The 13,921-nt window shown below is 42.6% G+C and overlaps 1 protein-coding gene across 1 annotated transcript in view; it reads left to right on the top strand.

Annotated features, from left to right (window-relative positions):
- prkcaa (protein kinase C, alpha, a) overlaps positions 1-13,921 on the top strand; it is a 174,936-nt gene that overhangs the window by 89,567 nt on the left and 71,448 nt on the right. Inside the window, exons 4-5 of the mRNA XM_034688503.1 lie at positions 4,777-4,888; positions 6,315-6,443. Coding sequence (XP_034544394.1) covers positions 4,777-4,888; positions 6,315-6,443 — 241 coding nt within the window. The remainder of the gene's footprint in view (positions 1-4,776; positions 4,889-6,314; positions 6,444-13,921) is intronic.

Below are 13,921 nucleotides of genomic sequence, written 5' to 3'. Positions count from 1 at the left end.
ACAGCCTGTTGCAGCACATCCAAAACAAGAGTTGATTTTAACCCAAGTCCAGCCTCTGACAGAAAAGCAGTCATGGTTTAGGATTTTAGGGTTGGCCAACCAGATCTAATGGGGGGCAGGTCTCCCTCTGGATGAGGCCTCTGCTGCTCAGTGTACAAAAATAACTTCAGTGTATAATAACAGGTTCTGCTTGTTGGACAGATCCCATTGAAAACCGTCCTGCTTTACTCAACACCCACATTATTTACTCAAGGTTGAGTTTGCGCCCAGGGTCGTTTGTTTAGTCTGATACTGTGTGTCATTAAACGCTCTGCAGAGACACACACACAGAGCGATGTGACACGGATTCAACCCGAGAGTGTTACCGTCGTGTTTGGATGCTGCAGTGAGTCGTCAGATATGAGAGGAGCTTTGTTATCTTTAGTAAACATTACATCGTCCCTTGATGTGCTGGAAAGGGTTAACTCCTTTACTCCTGAGGGCTTATCTGTCAGTTGAGTTTAATGTTACAGCTCTGCCTTATCTTCCTCCATCGCTGCCTGTGTTTGCTCTATTAATGTTACTGAATAACTTCCTGCTAGATTCATAGGAATCAGGAACTCAGCTTTTACCTGAGTATCAGAATAATGACAGATAAGTAGGAACAATGGGTACGGCCTTTTTATGGACATAAAGAACGACTCTGTTGTCTAACAAATAACATCAATACAAGTCCAATACACTAAGGCAATATTAATAACATACATGGAGATTAAAGTCAAACCAAAGTTAAATTCCCTGTATGAGTACATATACCAAACAAAGCTGACGTTTCGTTCATATTTCCTGTTTTAGATGTAGCACAGTCACACACCCCTGTAGCTCTGGTCACATCACTCCCATCCTTCAGCAGCTTCACTGGCTGCCGCTCAAAACTCGCATCGTTTTCAAGATCCTGCTCCTCACCTTCAACGCCCTCCATAACCTCGCTCCTCCGTACCGTACCTCTCTGCACATCAACACACCCAGCCGCACTCTCAGGTCTTCTTCTTCCATTCACCTCACTACACCACCCACCCGCTTAACCACCATGGGGTCCAGAGCCTCCAGCCGGTCTGCCCCCCGCCTCTGGAACTCCCTCCCTCCAGACATCCGTAACATCGACTCTCTTTCCATTTTTAAATCCCATCTCAAGACACATCTTTTTAAACTGTCATATTCACTCTGATTACTCCTCTTCACTGTTAATTTGATTTATTATTCACACTGCATCACGTCTTGTTGATTTGTTTTTTATATTGTTCTTTTAGAAAAAAAACTAACTCTGAAAGGCACCTTTGAATAAAAGGTAGAATTATTATTAAATGTGATAGCGCTATAACGCTCTACTACCTGGATGTAAACAAGCACAGATGACCCATGTTATCCTGTAGCGCTGATTGGTTTGTCTGTATTTTGATCCAGAAAATGTTGTTTAAGTTGTGCAAAGGTTGTGTCTGGTTAACTCGACACCCAGGTCAGGCTTGTGGACATTAATCTACAAGAGGGACTTAAGGCTGGTGGTGCTAGCTCTGCTAATGGTATTCACACTTTGCAGACCAACTTGACACTGATTACGCCAGAAATTGTGCTCAAATAAGATTTTTATTTTCCTGAGTTTTTCTTATCTACAGTCCAGTCATGTGGTCGAATGAGTATAAAGTTGGTCTCTTTGGATCACCCTTTAAGCTGGGGTTGATAGTCAGATTTAGATCATGGATCTAGGATCCAAATTATGAAACCAATCAAATCCCATCCTGCCGTTCTGCCCGTATCCTTTCATGTTTGTTTGTGTTTTTAACTTTCACTATGAGAATGTTTTGGTGTTTTCTTACCGCTGAGTGAGACATGAGTTGACATAGTGCAGAACACAAACGATGTGCTGAGGACCGGTTTTCAATCAGACACCATCATATGGCTGCGAATCAGCGGCGCTCGTGCATGTGAGCGGGGGCGTCGTTTTGGAGGAGTGGGGGGAGGGGTTAGACGGAGTCCTGAGGAAATGCTACATTCAAATTCATGCTAGTTTATTTCCGTGACTACCAACCCTAGCTTTAACTCGACACCCAGCTCAGGCATGTGGACTTTAATCTACAAGGGAGACTTAAGGCTGGTGGTGCTAGCTCTCCTAATAGTAGTCAGACTTGGCAGACCAATGTGACGTGTTTTAATACCGCATAAGTTATTCTCAAATTGGACTTTTTCAGACATTTTTTCTTACCTTCAGTCCAGTCGGTTAGTTGAATAAGCATAAAACTGGTCTCTGTGGATCATCCCTAATGTATGCTGCAGTAAATAAGCAATATCCTTATGTGCCGAACAGTGAGTCACTATCACATGAAGAACCCTACGTACACCAGTGTGAACAAGCTCAGCAATAACATAATGATCATGTACCGTCACAGGAAATCAAAATAAAGACCCTGAATATCGAGCGTCTGCACTCTGACTCTTTTCAAACGAGTGAATAAGATTTATCTGATGAGTTTGAGTTTCATTGACTACAGGTTGTTGTGATCATGCAGCCAGACTGATTTTGTACCAAGGTTGAATCTCCTGGAGCAATATCACAACAGAGTTAACACCCGGGGGGGAGGGGTCATAAAATATTAACCGTCTTCATCGATGGTGAGCGTCGTGTCGAGAGGATTTGATTCAGAATAGTCTGCTTAGAGACTTTCTTTAACCTCTGTGCTGCAGAACGCTTGCATCATGTTTGTTTCTCTAGGATGGAACAGTTTGTTTGTTTTTCTTACTTCCATACATCACTGTCACAGCTGACAAGGAACCCTCTGTGCATACACCCACAAATCATGTTTGGAAGTTAACCTCAGGACGTGAATGTGCAAATGGTTTTTCATAAGACGTGTGAGCAACACCATAAAGTCTCTGAGGAGCTGCTGCAGAAATAAAGAGTATATATAATAACAAACGAGAGAGGAGGGTAGTGAACGAATGAAACCCAGCAGGGGCAAACAGGAGCTTTATTATTTACACAAAAACATGAGCCAGATTCCTGCAGGCAGCACACACACACACACACACACACACACACACACACACACACACACACTCCTGTGCAGTGTAATATTCTGCACTAAACACTAATGTTTTCACCTCTTGACTCATATAATATTTATGCACAGAGCCGACGGCAATGAAATGCCAAAGCAGGAGTCAAATAATGAATGAAAGCTCTGACGTCTTTTATAACTGTTTACACGCAGCACAGACACAGACAACATCCATTCACATACTCCACATTCTTCAGCGTGTGTAACTGTGAGGAATTAATCATGTTTTTGTAAAGGGAGGTCTCAAACAGTGCAGTAATTACAGGACTTATTGTGTTCTCTCATGGCTGCAGAATGAATCATGTAATTAAAGAACTGCACTAAATTATATTTCCTGCTGTACTGCTCTTCAATTAAATACTCATCCCATTGAGAGAAAGCACAGTTCTTGTTTCCTGATGCGGTCAAAGAGGACTGAAGGACAACTCGTAACAACAGGCTGGAGCGGCTGTTAGAGAAAAGACTGATTGGTCGACACTTCAGGGCGTTAAAGGAAAAGAAAAGAGGAGTTGATTGCAGAAAGGTCGGCAATCAGCGGTGAAGTGTCTCTGAGAGACTGATTTTGGTGACACGCGGTGCAGTCCTGTTGATTTCAACTTCCAATAACGTGAAAGTCGGCTGCAGCTGTAGTCTGCTGTCATTTAAAGGACAATACGTGCTGTTTGATACTTTATTGGACATCTTAAAATGTCCACACAAGTTCTTATCAGAGAAACTGAAACGTGCACAGAGTAGTAAAGTGGATTCAGTTTTTTATTCCGTTCCAAATGTCCAATACAAAATCTGGGTAAAATCTTCACTATCGGGAAGAAACTTCCATATTTAATCATTTTAATTTTTTCTAATAATCAATGCTATTGATCTTTATTTATGAAATATTAATATTTTATTTTACTTATTTTTATTTCAAAGTATCTATTCCATGCTATTATTACCATTCTATTATTCTATTTATTTTTTATCCTGATTTTATTGTATTTTAAAATTTGTTAAGATGTATTAATTTGATTTGATTAATTTTAATTAATTTTAGTTAATGAATTAATCTATTCTTTATTTATTTATTTATTCACTTTTATTTATTTTTATTTTTTTTAAGGTTATTCTTTCAGACAATGGACTTTTTTGTTTATTAGTGTTTATTTTATTGTATTTCTACATTTATTTAAATGTATTAATTTGATTTGACTTTTTAAAATTGATTTCATTTTAATTTACTTTAATGTATTATTTTCATCTTTTTTGCTCTTTTAACGTTTCTCTTCTTGATTTATTTTTTTTTAAACTTTTTTAAATGAAATATTTTTGCATGAGATCTGTGTCTGAGTCTAATGGCTGCATTGTGGTTTTGTGCTGTGTTGGCTGAGTCTAATTAAAAAAGAACATAAACAGATGAAAGTTTAAAAACAACCTGCGGTTGAATCTTATGCAATGCTTAGTTATCTGAAAAACAGGTTTTTTGTTACCTCCTTGAAAGTAGTGGTTTTGGAGATTCAAGGTTTAAGCTTGATGGTGACGATATAAGAAATACGATATTTATTTTTTTAAATTGTGCACATTTTTATCCTCATAAGACGACTGCGACCTCAAAAAGCTTTTCTAACTTCAGTCATCACACTTGGAGGCATGTCCTGACTTCAAACTTTATTAACCCCTCTCTTTCCTTCTCCTCTGACTCCTCCAGGACCCCAGAACGAAGCACAAGTTTAAGATCCACACCTATGGGAGCCCCACGTTCTGTGACCACTGCGGCTCTCTGCTGTATGGCCTCCTGCACCAGGGCATGAAGTGTGACAGTGAGTTTCATTCATGCATCTTCACACACATTCAAACACACATTCAAACACACATTCAAACACACATTCAAACACACATTCAAACACACATTCCCTGTAGGAACTTTAAGGGCTGTGTTGATTTTGGCGCCTCCTGTGGACACAGTGGAAAGGTTTTCTAACAAAAATCACATATGAAAGTGCAACTCCAGTGAATCTTAGACACAGGGAAACTTATTAGTGGGGTGTGCCTTTGCTGTTGTTTACATTACCTGACACCGACCCTGCAGCAGGGTGTCTGATGTCTGTCTCAAACAGTTGTTTTAGTAGTTGTGTTTTAAAAAGTTGATGCCGTAATATCGTACCATGACTTTCTGCTTCATTAGTAATCAAAGTTTATGTTTTAAATTCAATGTTTCAAGTCGAGGTTGTCCTAACGTTGACACTTGAGCAGTGAAAGTTGAATCCAGGATGACCTGCCATCAGGTCAATGAAGCAGAAGCATGCCGGCATATGAAAATAATAGTTTGCTCTCAGTGCCTCCACACGTCCTGCCGTGTTTAAAGCCACTTTAAAAGCGCCGCTCTTTGGATAAAAAGCCCATTGTTCCTCTTCACTGAATAACACAGGCCTGTTCAGATCCCCTCCTCCTTGACTTTGGCTCATTAAAACCCCACATCGTCTATTTTAGGTCTGCAGCTACGTATGTTCTGTGCACCCTGAATAAGCTCGCTATCACGGCTACTGCACATCTTTATTAATATCCCTCCCTCACTCTCCTTCACTTTAATCTCATGATGATAAGGGATTAGTCTGAATGTCTTAATGAGCTTCTAAATACATTATCCCCAACCTGCCACAGACCACCAGTAATGCCTAATGATGGCTGCCGGGTTGTACGGAAATAGAGATGTGGAGCGGCAAATTCTTTTGGCAGATCAATTGCACCTCTTATCACACCACAATAAGATCGCAGCGAGGTATTTTTAAACATGGGCGAGCCACCAGGCAGATACAGCAGCCTCGGTGTGCAGGATTCAGATCGCAGCATCGCCACTCTGCATTATTTTCACCCACTAACCTGTTAGCATGATGATGTAATCATGGTGCTTCATTCAGCTGACACTCATCCCGTGTCTGACATTACAGGACGGAGCGTGGGTCATGAGTTCTTTATCTCTCAGCTTTCAGGGAGAAAGAAAACAACCTTTCATGTTGAGCCAAAGGTTTAGGATGCAGGGAATTAAATTGAAATGTGTCCTCATATATGCAAAATCTTCAGCTTACTGGCTTTGAGGTATAGGCCAAAAGAGGTGCACATGTTGCTTTTACTGTACGGTGTTTCAATCCCATAAATCCTCAACATGTTTCTACACCAGTCCTCAGAAAGATGCAGGATCTCAGTTCTGCAGAAACTCTGATGTCTCTCTTCTCTGTGTCTCTGCAGCCTGCGACATGAACGTCCACAAGCAGTGTGTCATGAACGTGCCCAGCCTGTGTGGGACCGACTTCACCGAGAGGAGGGGGCGTGTTTTCCTGAAGTGTGAAGTCAGCGGGGAGAAGCTGCAGGTCACAGGTAATAAAACAGAGTGGAGGTGAAATCGGCTGTTGTTGTTCTTGGATTTGGAACATGGATTTGTCTAAACCGTGACAAGACCCTGACCTTTTCTGTTTCTGGTCTATCCCTCAAAGACATGCCCCCTTGTTCCTCGTTACCTGTAGCATAGATTCAACCTTGCTCAACGTTTACTCCTCCATAACTCTGCCTGCTTGTGATGCAATAAATCCAACAAGGTCGGCCTTGTAACTATCGTGTTTTTATCAGCATGCAGTAAAGGTTTTCCCATGTTGGCGCTTGGATCGATGCAGCCTCTCCTGTTTAACAATCTGCTGTTACACCACACTTGGAAGGTAATCCCAATCTGAATCTGTATTCCTGCAGCGGTGTGTGGTCTGCTGCGTGGGCCTCGTGCTGTTTCTCTTTTTAAACAGTCACGACGTGCCATGTGTTGGCTGGACTTTCTGATGTAACTGGACGGTCTCTGCGGAGCACGCTTGATATATTCATGTATGTCTCATCAGGATGAAACCAAAAGGAAGGATCTGAGCGCCGGGTTGCAGGGTCAGGGCTTTGCAATCAACTGGATCACCATTATTCATTAGGAGGCCGTTCTGCCTGATCATATCACAGGCTTCTCCAGCCGCTTTAATTACTGATGCCTCCTGTTTCAAAGGAACACCTGGCCTGTGTCTGCACTGCACAGAGAGGGTTCTAATGAGAAGATATTTATAGCTTTATTCCTAACGTAATGTGATGCAAGGCGGGGAACAGACATCCATGCATATACACAAAAACTCAGATCGCTTCTTGCAGCCATTTTTTAGATATTTAAAAAGATAAAAAACAACTTTTGTCCAAAGCTGACCTCACATCTGATGATTGAAGTCCAGATTTAGAGCCTGAGTCTCCTCCTCTGATGATGAACTTACTCAGGGTTTATCATGACTTATTAATTGTCCAAATAATCTTCAAGTGTGTGGCGTCAATACGACTGTTTTACTGCTCCCGACTGTGGTCATAAATGTCAAACATGTTTGATATTTACAATCCCAGGCCGGACTGCCTCCAACAGAATAACCAAGGAGAGGGGCAGACTGGGATGTCGAGTTCTCTTACAGCTCACAAACATGAGCGGTGAACGTAAACACAACCCAGAGCTAAGTGGGATATTAAAAATGAAGAGCAGCTTGTGTAATTTCCCCCTCATTCTTTCGTATTTGTTTTTTGCTGTAACACAGAACACACCAGGACATCCAGCTAACGATGTCGATCATCCTCCATGTTTGTTTCTCTTCTGAAGTCACGTTTGATCTGTGAGATCTTGTGGTATCACAAACGTTAAGTGTGTGGTCTAGTGGTTTTAAGGAATCATCTAGTGCGTGTGTTCAGCGGATTGTGATGTTTAAAATCAGTCAGAACTGTCCTCATGTGTGTGCTCTCCCATGGATTTAAAATCAGATCTTGAAGTTGTTTGTCATGTGTGTGTCCAGCCTTAGAAAGAAATAGAAGTTAGTTTAAAAACATTCCTGTTTCTGTGACATTCTTCCCTCTTTAGTCAGTCTCTTCACACATGCACTCCTGGAAATGATTACTTACTGGAATGCTAACACTCTGCAGCTCTACCACCTGGATGTAAAGGAGCACAGGTGATGATGTCATCTGGTAGCACGGCATGGTTTGTCAGTATGTTGATCTAGCAAATGGAAGTTGTATGTAGGCTGTGTCTGGTTAAACTGACATATTACCACTCCACCAGAGACATGAGGAACCAGCACAGGCATGAGGACGCTAAAGGCTGATTTATACTTCTGCGTCTCCCCTACGCAGCAGGGGCTGACGCGGACATGAGCTCCACATACTTGTGCGTCGATGTGTCCGTGTCGCGCAGCAATTCTCCGCTGAAACACTTGAGGGCAGTGTGGTCTCTCTGATAGCCGGTCGCCTGCTTCTGGCCCCACTACGATCTCTGTTTACTTTTCCACAGAGATTCAGAGTGTGTTCTGTTAATCTACAGCTGATACATGTTGCTGTTTATCATACAGACATGATTACATGAAGAAGAGAGAGGAGGAGATGAAATACACGGCCGATATGCGGCCGATGAGCGGGGATCCCAGAAGTGCTGTAAATGTGGGAAACACAATGCTGCCGAGCGGACCAATCACAGGGCTTGTGGTCCACGTCGATTCTAGGGGTAGTTACATTTTGGAGGAGGTGCAGGTCAGCTACATGCGTAGGTACAGGAGCTACGCGGACCTCTGGCGTAGGCTACGCCGTCAAGTCGACGCAGAAGTATAAATCACCCTTGACCTGGAGGAGGTGCTAGCTCTGCTAGTGGTTGTCCCTAGTAGCTTAGCTGTAATTTAAATTTCTGTTCAAATGATGACATTAGGAGACCGCTTGAGACCATCCCTGCTCCTTCACAGCTTAGCTTTTCCTTTAAGATAGGAGGCATGATATGACGTTAAAAGGACGCTGCAGAAGACACAGTGGAATGTTTAACATATCCAAGATGGCCGACAAAGCAGAGTTTGAATTTTTTTGTGTTATAACTGCATATTCACAGTATGGATGAAAGAGTGGAAGAGGAACAGACATAGAAGCAGAATAGAGTATCTCCTGCTGCACTCACATACGCAACTTCTCAGTGGATATGCAACATGACGTGTGACCAGTACAAAGTCAACTCTGCTAACCCAACTCAAGAAGCGACTGAAACATCAATGAGATTATTTTTTAGTGCTTTCTGTCCCGGCCCTTCTTTGATGATTACTCATCTTCATCTTCTCAGTCATGTTCTGTTTGTTTTCCTGCCTTCAGTTTGTCTCCTGTATGTGTTGGGTGCTCTCCAGCTCCTCCCCAGCAGACAGCAGAACGTAGACCTGTAATGTTTCAGGACATAAATCACAAATCATCCGACTGCTAACAAATATTGACGTTGCATACAGAATGGAGGGAGTAAATAAAGTCTGGTTAGCTGAAGAAATAAATGTCACATGTAGCTGTTGACCATCAGGGTTCAAATATCACAATAGATTAAGAGCGTGTGTTTAAAACGTCTTCTAGGCGATGGGCCTCCCTTCTAGGGAGGGCTGACATTCTGCTTCTCACAAAAATATCTTCATCAGGAGAAAAGTGCTGCAGATTTAGACAGAAAGCACATTCTAAACACAACAAAAACAAGAGTGTGAATAGGCTGCAAACGAACAAACACTCTGCAGAAAAACAAGATAAATAAACAGGAACATGATGCAAACTCCAGAAAATCCAGTTCAAACTCTTAAAAACCAGTCACGTTAAAAAGGATAATTCACCTGAGTGCATTCATGGATCACAAGAAAGACTTTATGCAGAAGTCTGAGCAGAAACAGAGAACACAATAAAGCAGCTAAAACATGAAACCTTGAGTCCTGTACTTCCAGGCGTGATGTAAATCCTGCGTCTGTAATGATAGAGCATTAGCACGTCAGCAGGAACAATGGGGACGGCAAAGAGCTGACAGCAGGAGCACATTATCGTTCAATTAGCCGGCTATCAGGGGGAGCCGGGGTCTTGTGTTACAGAATGAGACCCCGACTTTGAACTTCTCTGATTTATTCACTTATCAAATTATTACCAGGAGGAAGAGAGGGAGGAGGAGAGGGAGGAGGAGAGGGAGGAGGAGAGGGAGGAGAGGGGCTGCAGCTGTCACACACACAGGCTCAATAAAACACAGATTATCTTTAACGTGTTTGTCTTCTTCAGGCTCTCGTTGGTTCCAGTAACTTGTATTAATGTGAACACTTAGTTTTGATCACGTTTGCCAATTCACAAGCTGCAGAAAACCAAACTCTTAACAGTGGACGACGCTAATGTGAACGTGAGACAACAACATTTGATTGGTGATGACTAACACCGTGCTTGATCTCACCAAATGTCTGCATGTAACCTTTGGCGAGTCTCTCCGCTCCTCCGTTAACTCTTTGTCTGCTCACAGGAGCTGCTGCAGAGAGTTTCTATCATGTTTGATAAATATTAACTCCTCTGCAGCGTCTTCTTTTCTCGTCTCGTGCTGAAATACCTCGACAGTGACAACAGATTGAAAACAGTGGAGCTTGATCTTAAACATATTGAGTCCCTCAAATAATGTGCAAATATTTATTCCAGACTTTAGGCTGAGCCCTTTCATTTCCCCCTCTCCATCTGCCGTTACCTCTGAAAACACATTCAGCTGCTACAGGCCGGGCGTCTGCTCCAACACATGTCGTTTTTATGCGCTTAATTCAGTTTTATTACGTTCTTCAAGTAATAACGAGGCCGAGGCTGCAGGAATCATGTTCAGCATACGGAGGCAGACGATTTTATTCAAATGGAGAATTTCAAGGAGAAAAAAAGATGCTGCAAGAAAAAACTGAAGAGATTCATATACCAGACGCAAATTAGACTCTTGTCCAAGACATATTTTACATCTTACCTCTTTAAATTCTCTCTCTTACAAACTCACAACACTCATCTGTGCCAGGTTTGAATATAAATGCTGACACATGCACGGCTACAGACTGCTGTCAACGCATGAAAACAGTGTGTATGAATAGCATGCATGGAAACCTTTGCATATTTCACACTTTATTATGTTCACATGGAGTGTGTGTGTAATTGTGTTGGGTGTATGTGGACTCCAGGGAAGGGAAACCTGCAGCAGTGTTTGATTTGAGTGAAACCTGCATCCCGTGGTTCCTCCATGACACATTGTGGTCAAAATGTGCATGTTATCAGTTTTTAACATGTGCTCTCTTGTTTCAGTGTGTGTGTGTAGGTGTGTGTATAGAATTGCTGAACCAGCCCGCAGCCCACTCAGGCCAGATTGCATCACAGATTACATTAGCTGCTGTGTATGCCTCGCAGACAGCCGGCCAAAGCGAACTCTTATTACAGCGAGCAGCGTTTAGCGGGGAGGAGGAGCCGTGGGAGTCTGGGAGGAGGAAACTTAACATCATTTCCAGAGACTGATCCTTTTATTAGGACCTTTATGTGCTGACTGTGTATTTGTGCATGCATTTTGTCAACAGCACGGTGAGGCTGAGTAGCTGCTGATGGTACAGTAACTTAATAACAAACATCTAAATTGTAGGCTGGCTGCTACAAACCATGATGTGGAGTTCTCTGAGTGTGTGTACACATGTTGAACACAGAGGAGGATTGTTTGTTTACAGACACAAACATAGACATGGTTTGTACTTAAAGTAATTTCTGCTATCAAAACAAACAACTAAGTCATGTGACCGTGTGATACTGACTCTCTGGCCATCAATTAAAAAGCTCTCAGTGCTCTGACTCAGCTGAAAACACACTGCACCATAAACTGTTTGATTAGGCTTCAAAAGGAGCTCCAAAGTTCGAATAAGGTAGCTCCACACTGACATCTGGTGTGGTCACTTCAAAACGGTCAGCATCTTTCTGTCCTTACAGCCAGTGTCTGCAAAAATCACATGTTTGATTCCTCTTCTTCTGGTTCTCTGCAGTTAAAACATGACATTTAGAAAGTAGCTGCAAAAGGCTAACCACACAGCTACCTGTCCCTCAGAGAGAGCAATTTGGCACTTCCAAACTCCAAACTCACTCCTTTAATTCTTATAATATTGGACCCCTTAGGTCTGCAATATTTCAAAGATATCTAAAAAGTAATAACTGTGTCTTAATCTGGAATATCAATATCATTAAAATAGGCAGGCAGAGTGCAGACTTAGTTCAGTTTTAACATATTTCATCTGATATCTTCAGATTTGGACCTGAATTGATGACACAAGACAAATGGCTCACTCAACCAGCAGAGACTGCTTTTGAAGTGTTATTCCCATTGCTGATGTATAATGTGTGCAGACAAAAACTTCCAAACATCATTACGTGCAATGCAACTTTTTTAGTTTTAAAATGCTTCAAACTCCAACATTCCATTCTTGACCACCTGTGAAGAATAAGAAATGATTTGCATTGTTTGCATGCAATATGTTATATTAGGCGGTATGGCTCTGTTATTGGAGATCCCTGCCCATCAATTTGACTATGTAGAATTCCAAAGCCTGAGGTAGGGAGAGCACACCTCCCCTCTCTTTTAAGTGCATGAAAAGCCAAGACAGGGAGTGCAGCAGCAAAGACCCAGGGGTACAGAACAGAGTGGACATGGTTTGTTTCTGGTAGCTCGCTGCCCGCCCATGTGCCTACGTGAAATGCCAAAGCCTGAGGTGGGGAGAGCACACGTCCCCTCTCTTTCATGTGCATACATGAAAAGCCAAGGCAGGGAGAGCAGCAGCAAAGACATCCTGTGGTACAGAACAGAGCGAGCATGGTTTGTTTCTTGTAGCTCCCTGCCCTTCTATTTGCTTAAGTTGAACGCCAAAGCCTGACGCGGGGAGAGCACACTTCCCTTCTCCTTCATGTGCATACATTTAAAGCCAAGACAGGGAGAGCAGCAGCGAAGACCCAGGAGTACAAAACAGAGCGAGCATCATGGATGATACATATGACACTGGTGAAATCAGACACAGCAGAAAGAAGGAGGAGCTGGGTAGAAGCAAATATGAAGACAATGCAAAAGGACAAAAACTGCTGTTCCACAAGTGCCCACTAGAGTCTGGCTCCAAAAGCCAAAAGTCCATCTTTAAAGCAGGAATAAAAGTGTTTACAGTCTGGAACAAAGTGCGTTTTCAGTCTGAACAGCTCATTTGTCTTTTTGTACACACCCTACAAGGGGCTGTTTTTTGTTGTTGTTTCTCCATCCGTTTGAAGATATTAAATGTACTGGTTATAAATAATTGGGGGGAATTAGGGGCGTGACACAGACAGGAACTCCGACCACACCAACAGAGACAAACAGACTCCCTGAAAGGAGCCATTCAGAAAGACACGGGACGTTTGTGCAGTTTCCAGAGCCATGTGTTGTGAGAGTGTTTGTTTGGTGGGTCGGGGCGATATGGAGACGTGATGGGGAGGTGCTGACAGGGACAAAACAAGTTTTGTTTGTCTCCTGCAGGACAGACACAGCCCACCACCCCATCCTCTGCCTCTCATTCCTGCTCACACACAGCGTCTCTGTCTGCTGACACCCTCTTATTCTCTCACTAACCCCTTTGTTCATTAGTAATAATTTGATTCCCACATGCTCACTCTTTGACTCACCCTGTCTGCAGAGAACCTCCCTTTGCTCCCTTCCATCCTCTCTTTTTAATCCCCGCTTTAACCTTCTCTCTGAGTGTTATTCTCGTCTCGATGTCCAAACGCTGCTATTTGTTGCACTGCTGCTGCAGAAGGAGTCAATATGTGTTATATGTAGGTGCTGTGTAGGTGTGTGTAGGTCACAGTGGATGGATTGGTGCTCAGAGTAGATGGAGATGTGGGTGGATCAGGAAAGCCAGGTTTTACTTGTGAACCTTCTGGAGGTGTAACGACATTTTACAGAACAAAATGCACTTTAAACACTTTTTAAATCTTCAGGCTGAGACGACCTCTTTCCTTAT

Source organism: Notolabrus celidotus, chromosome 7, assembly GCF_009762535.1.
Source record: "Notolabrus celidotus isolate fNotCel1 chromosome 7, fNotCel1.pri, whole genome shotgun sequence".
NCBI lineage: Eukaryota > Metazoa > Chordata > Actinopteri > Labriformes > Labridae > Notolabrus > Notolabrus celidotus.
Note: the sequence above shows the minus strand (reverse complement) of the source record. Positions and strands in the feature narration are given on the sequence as shown.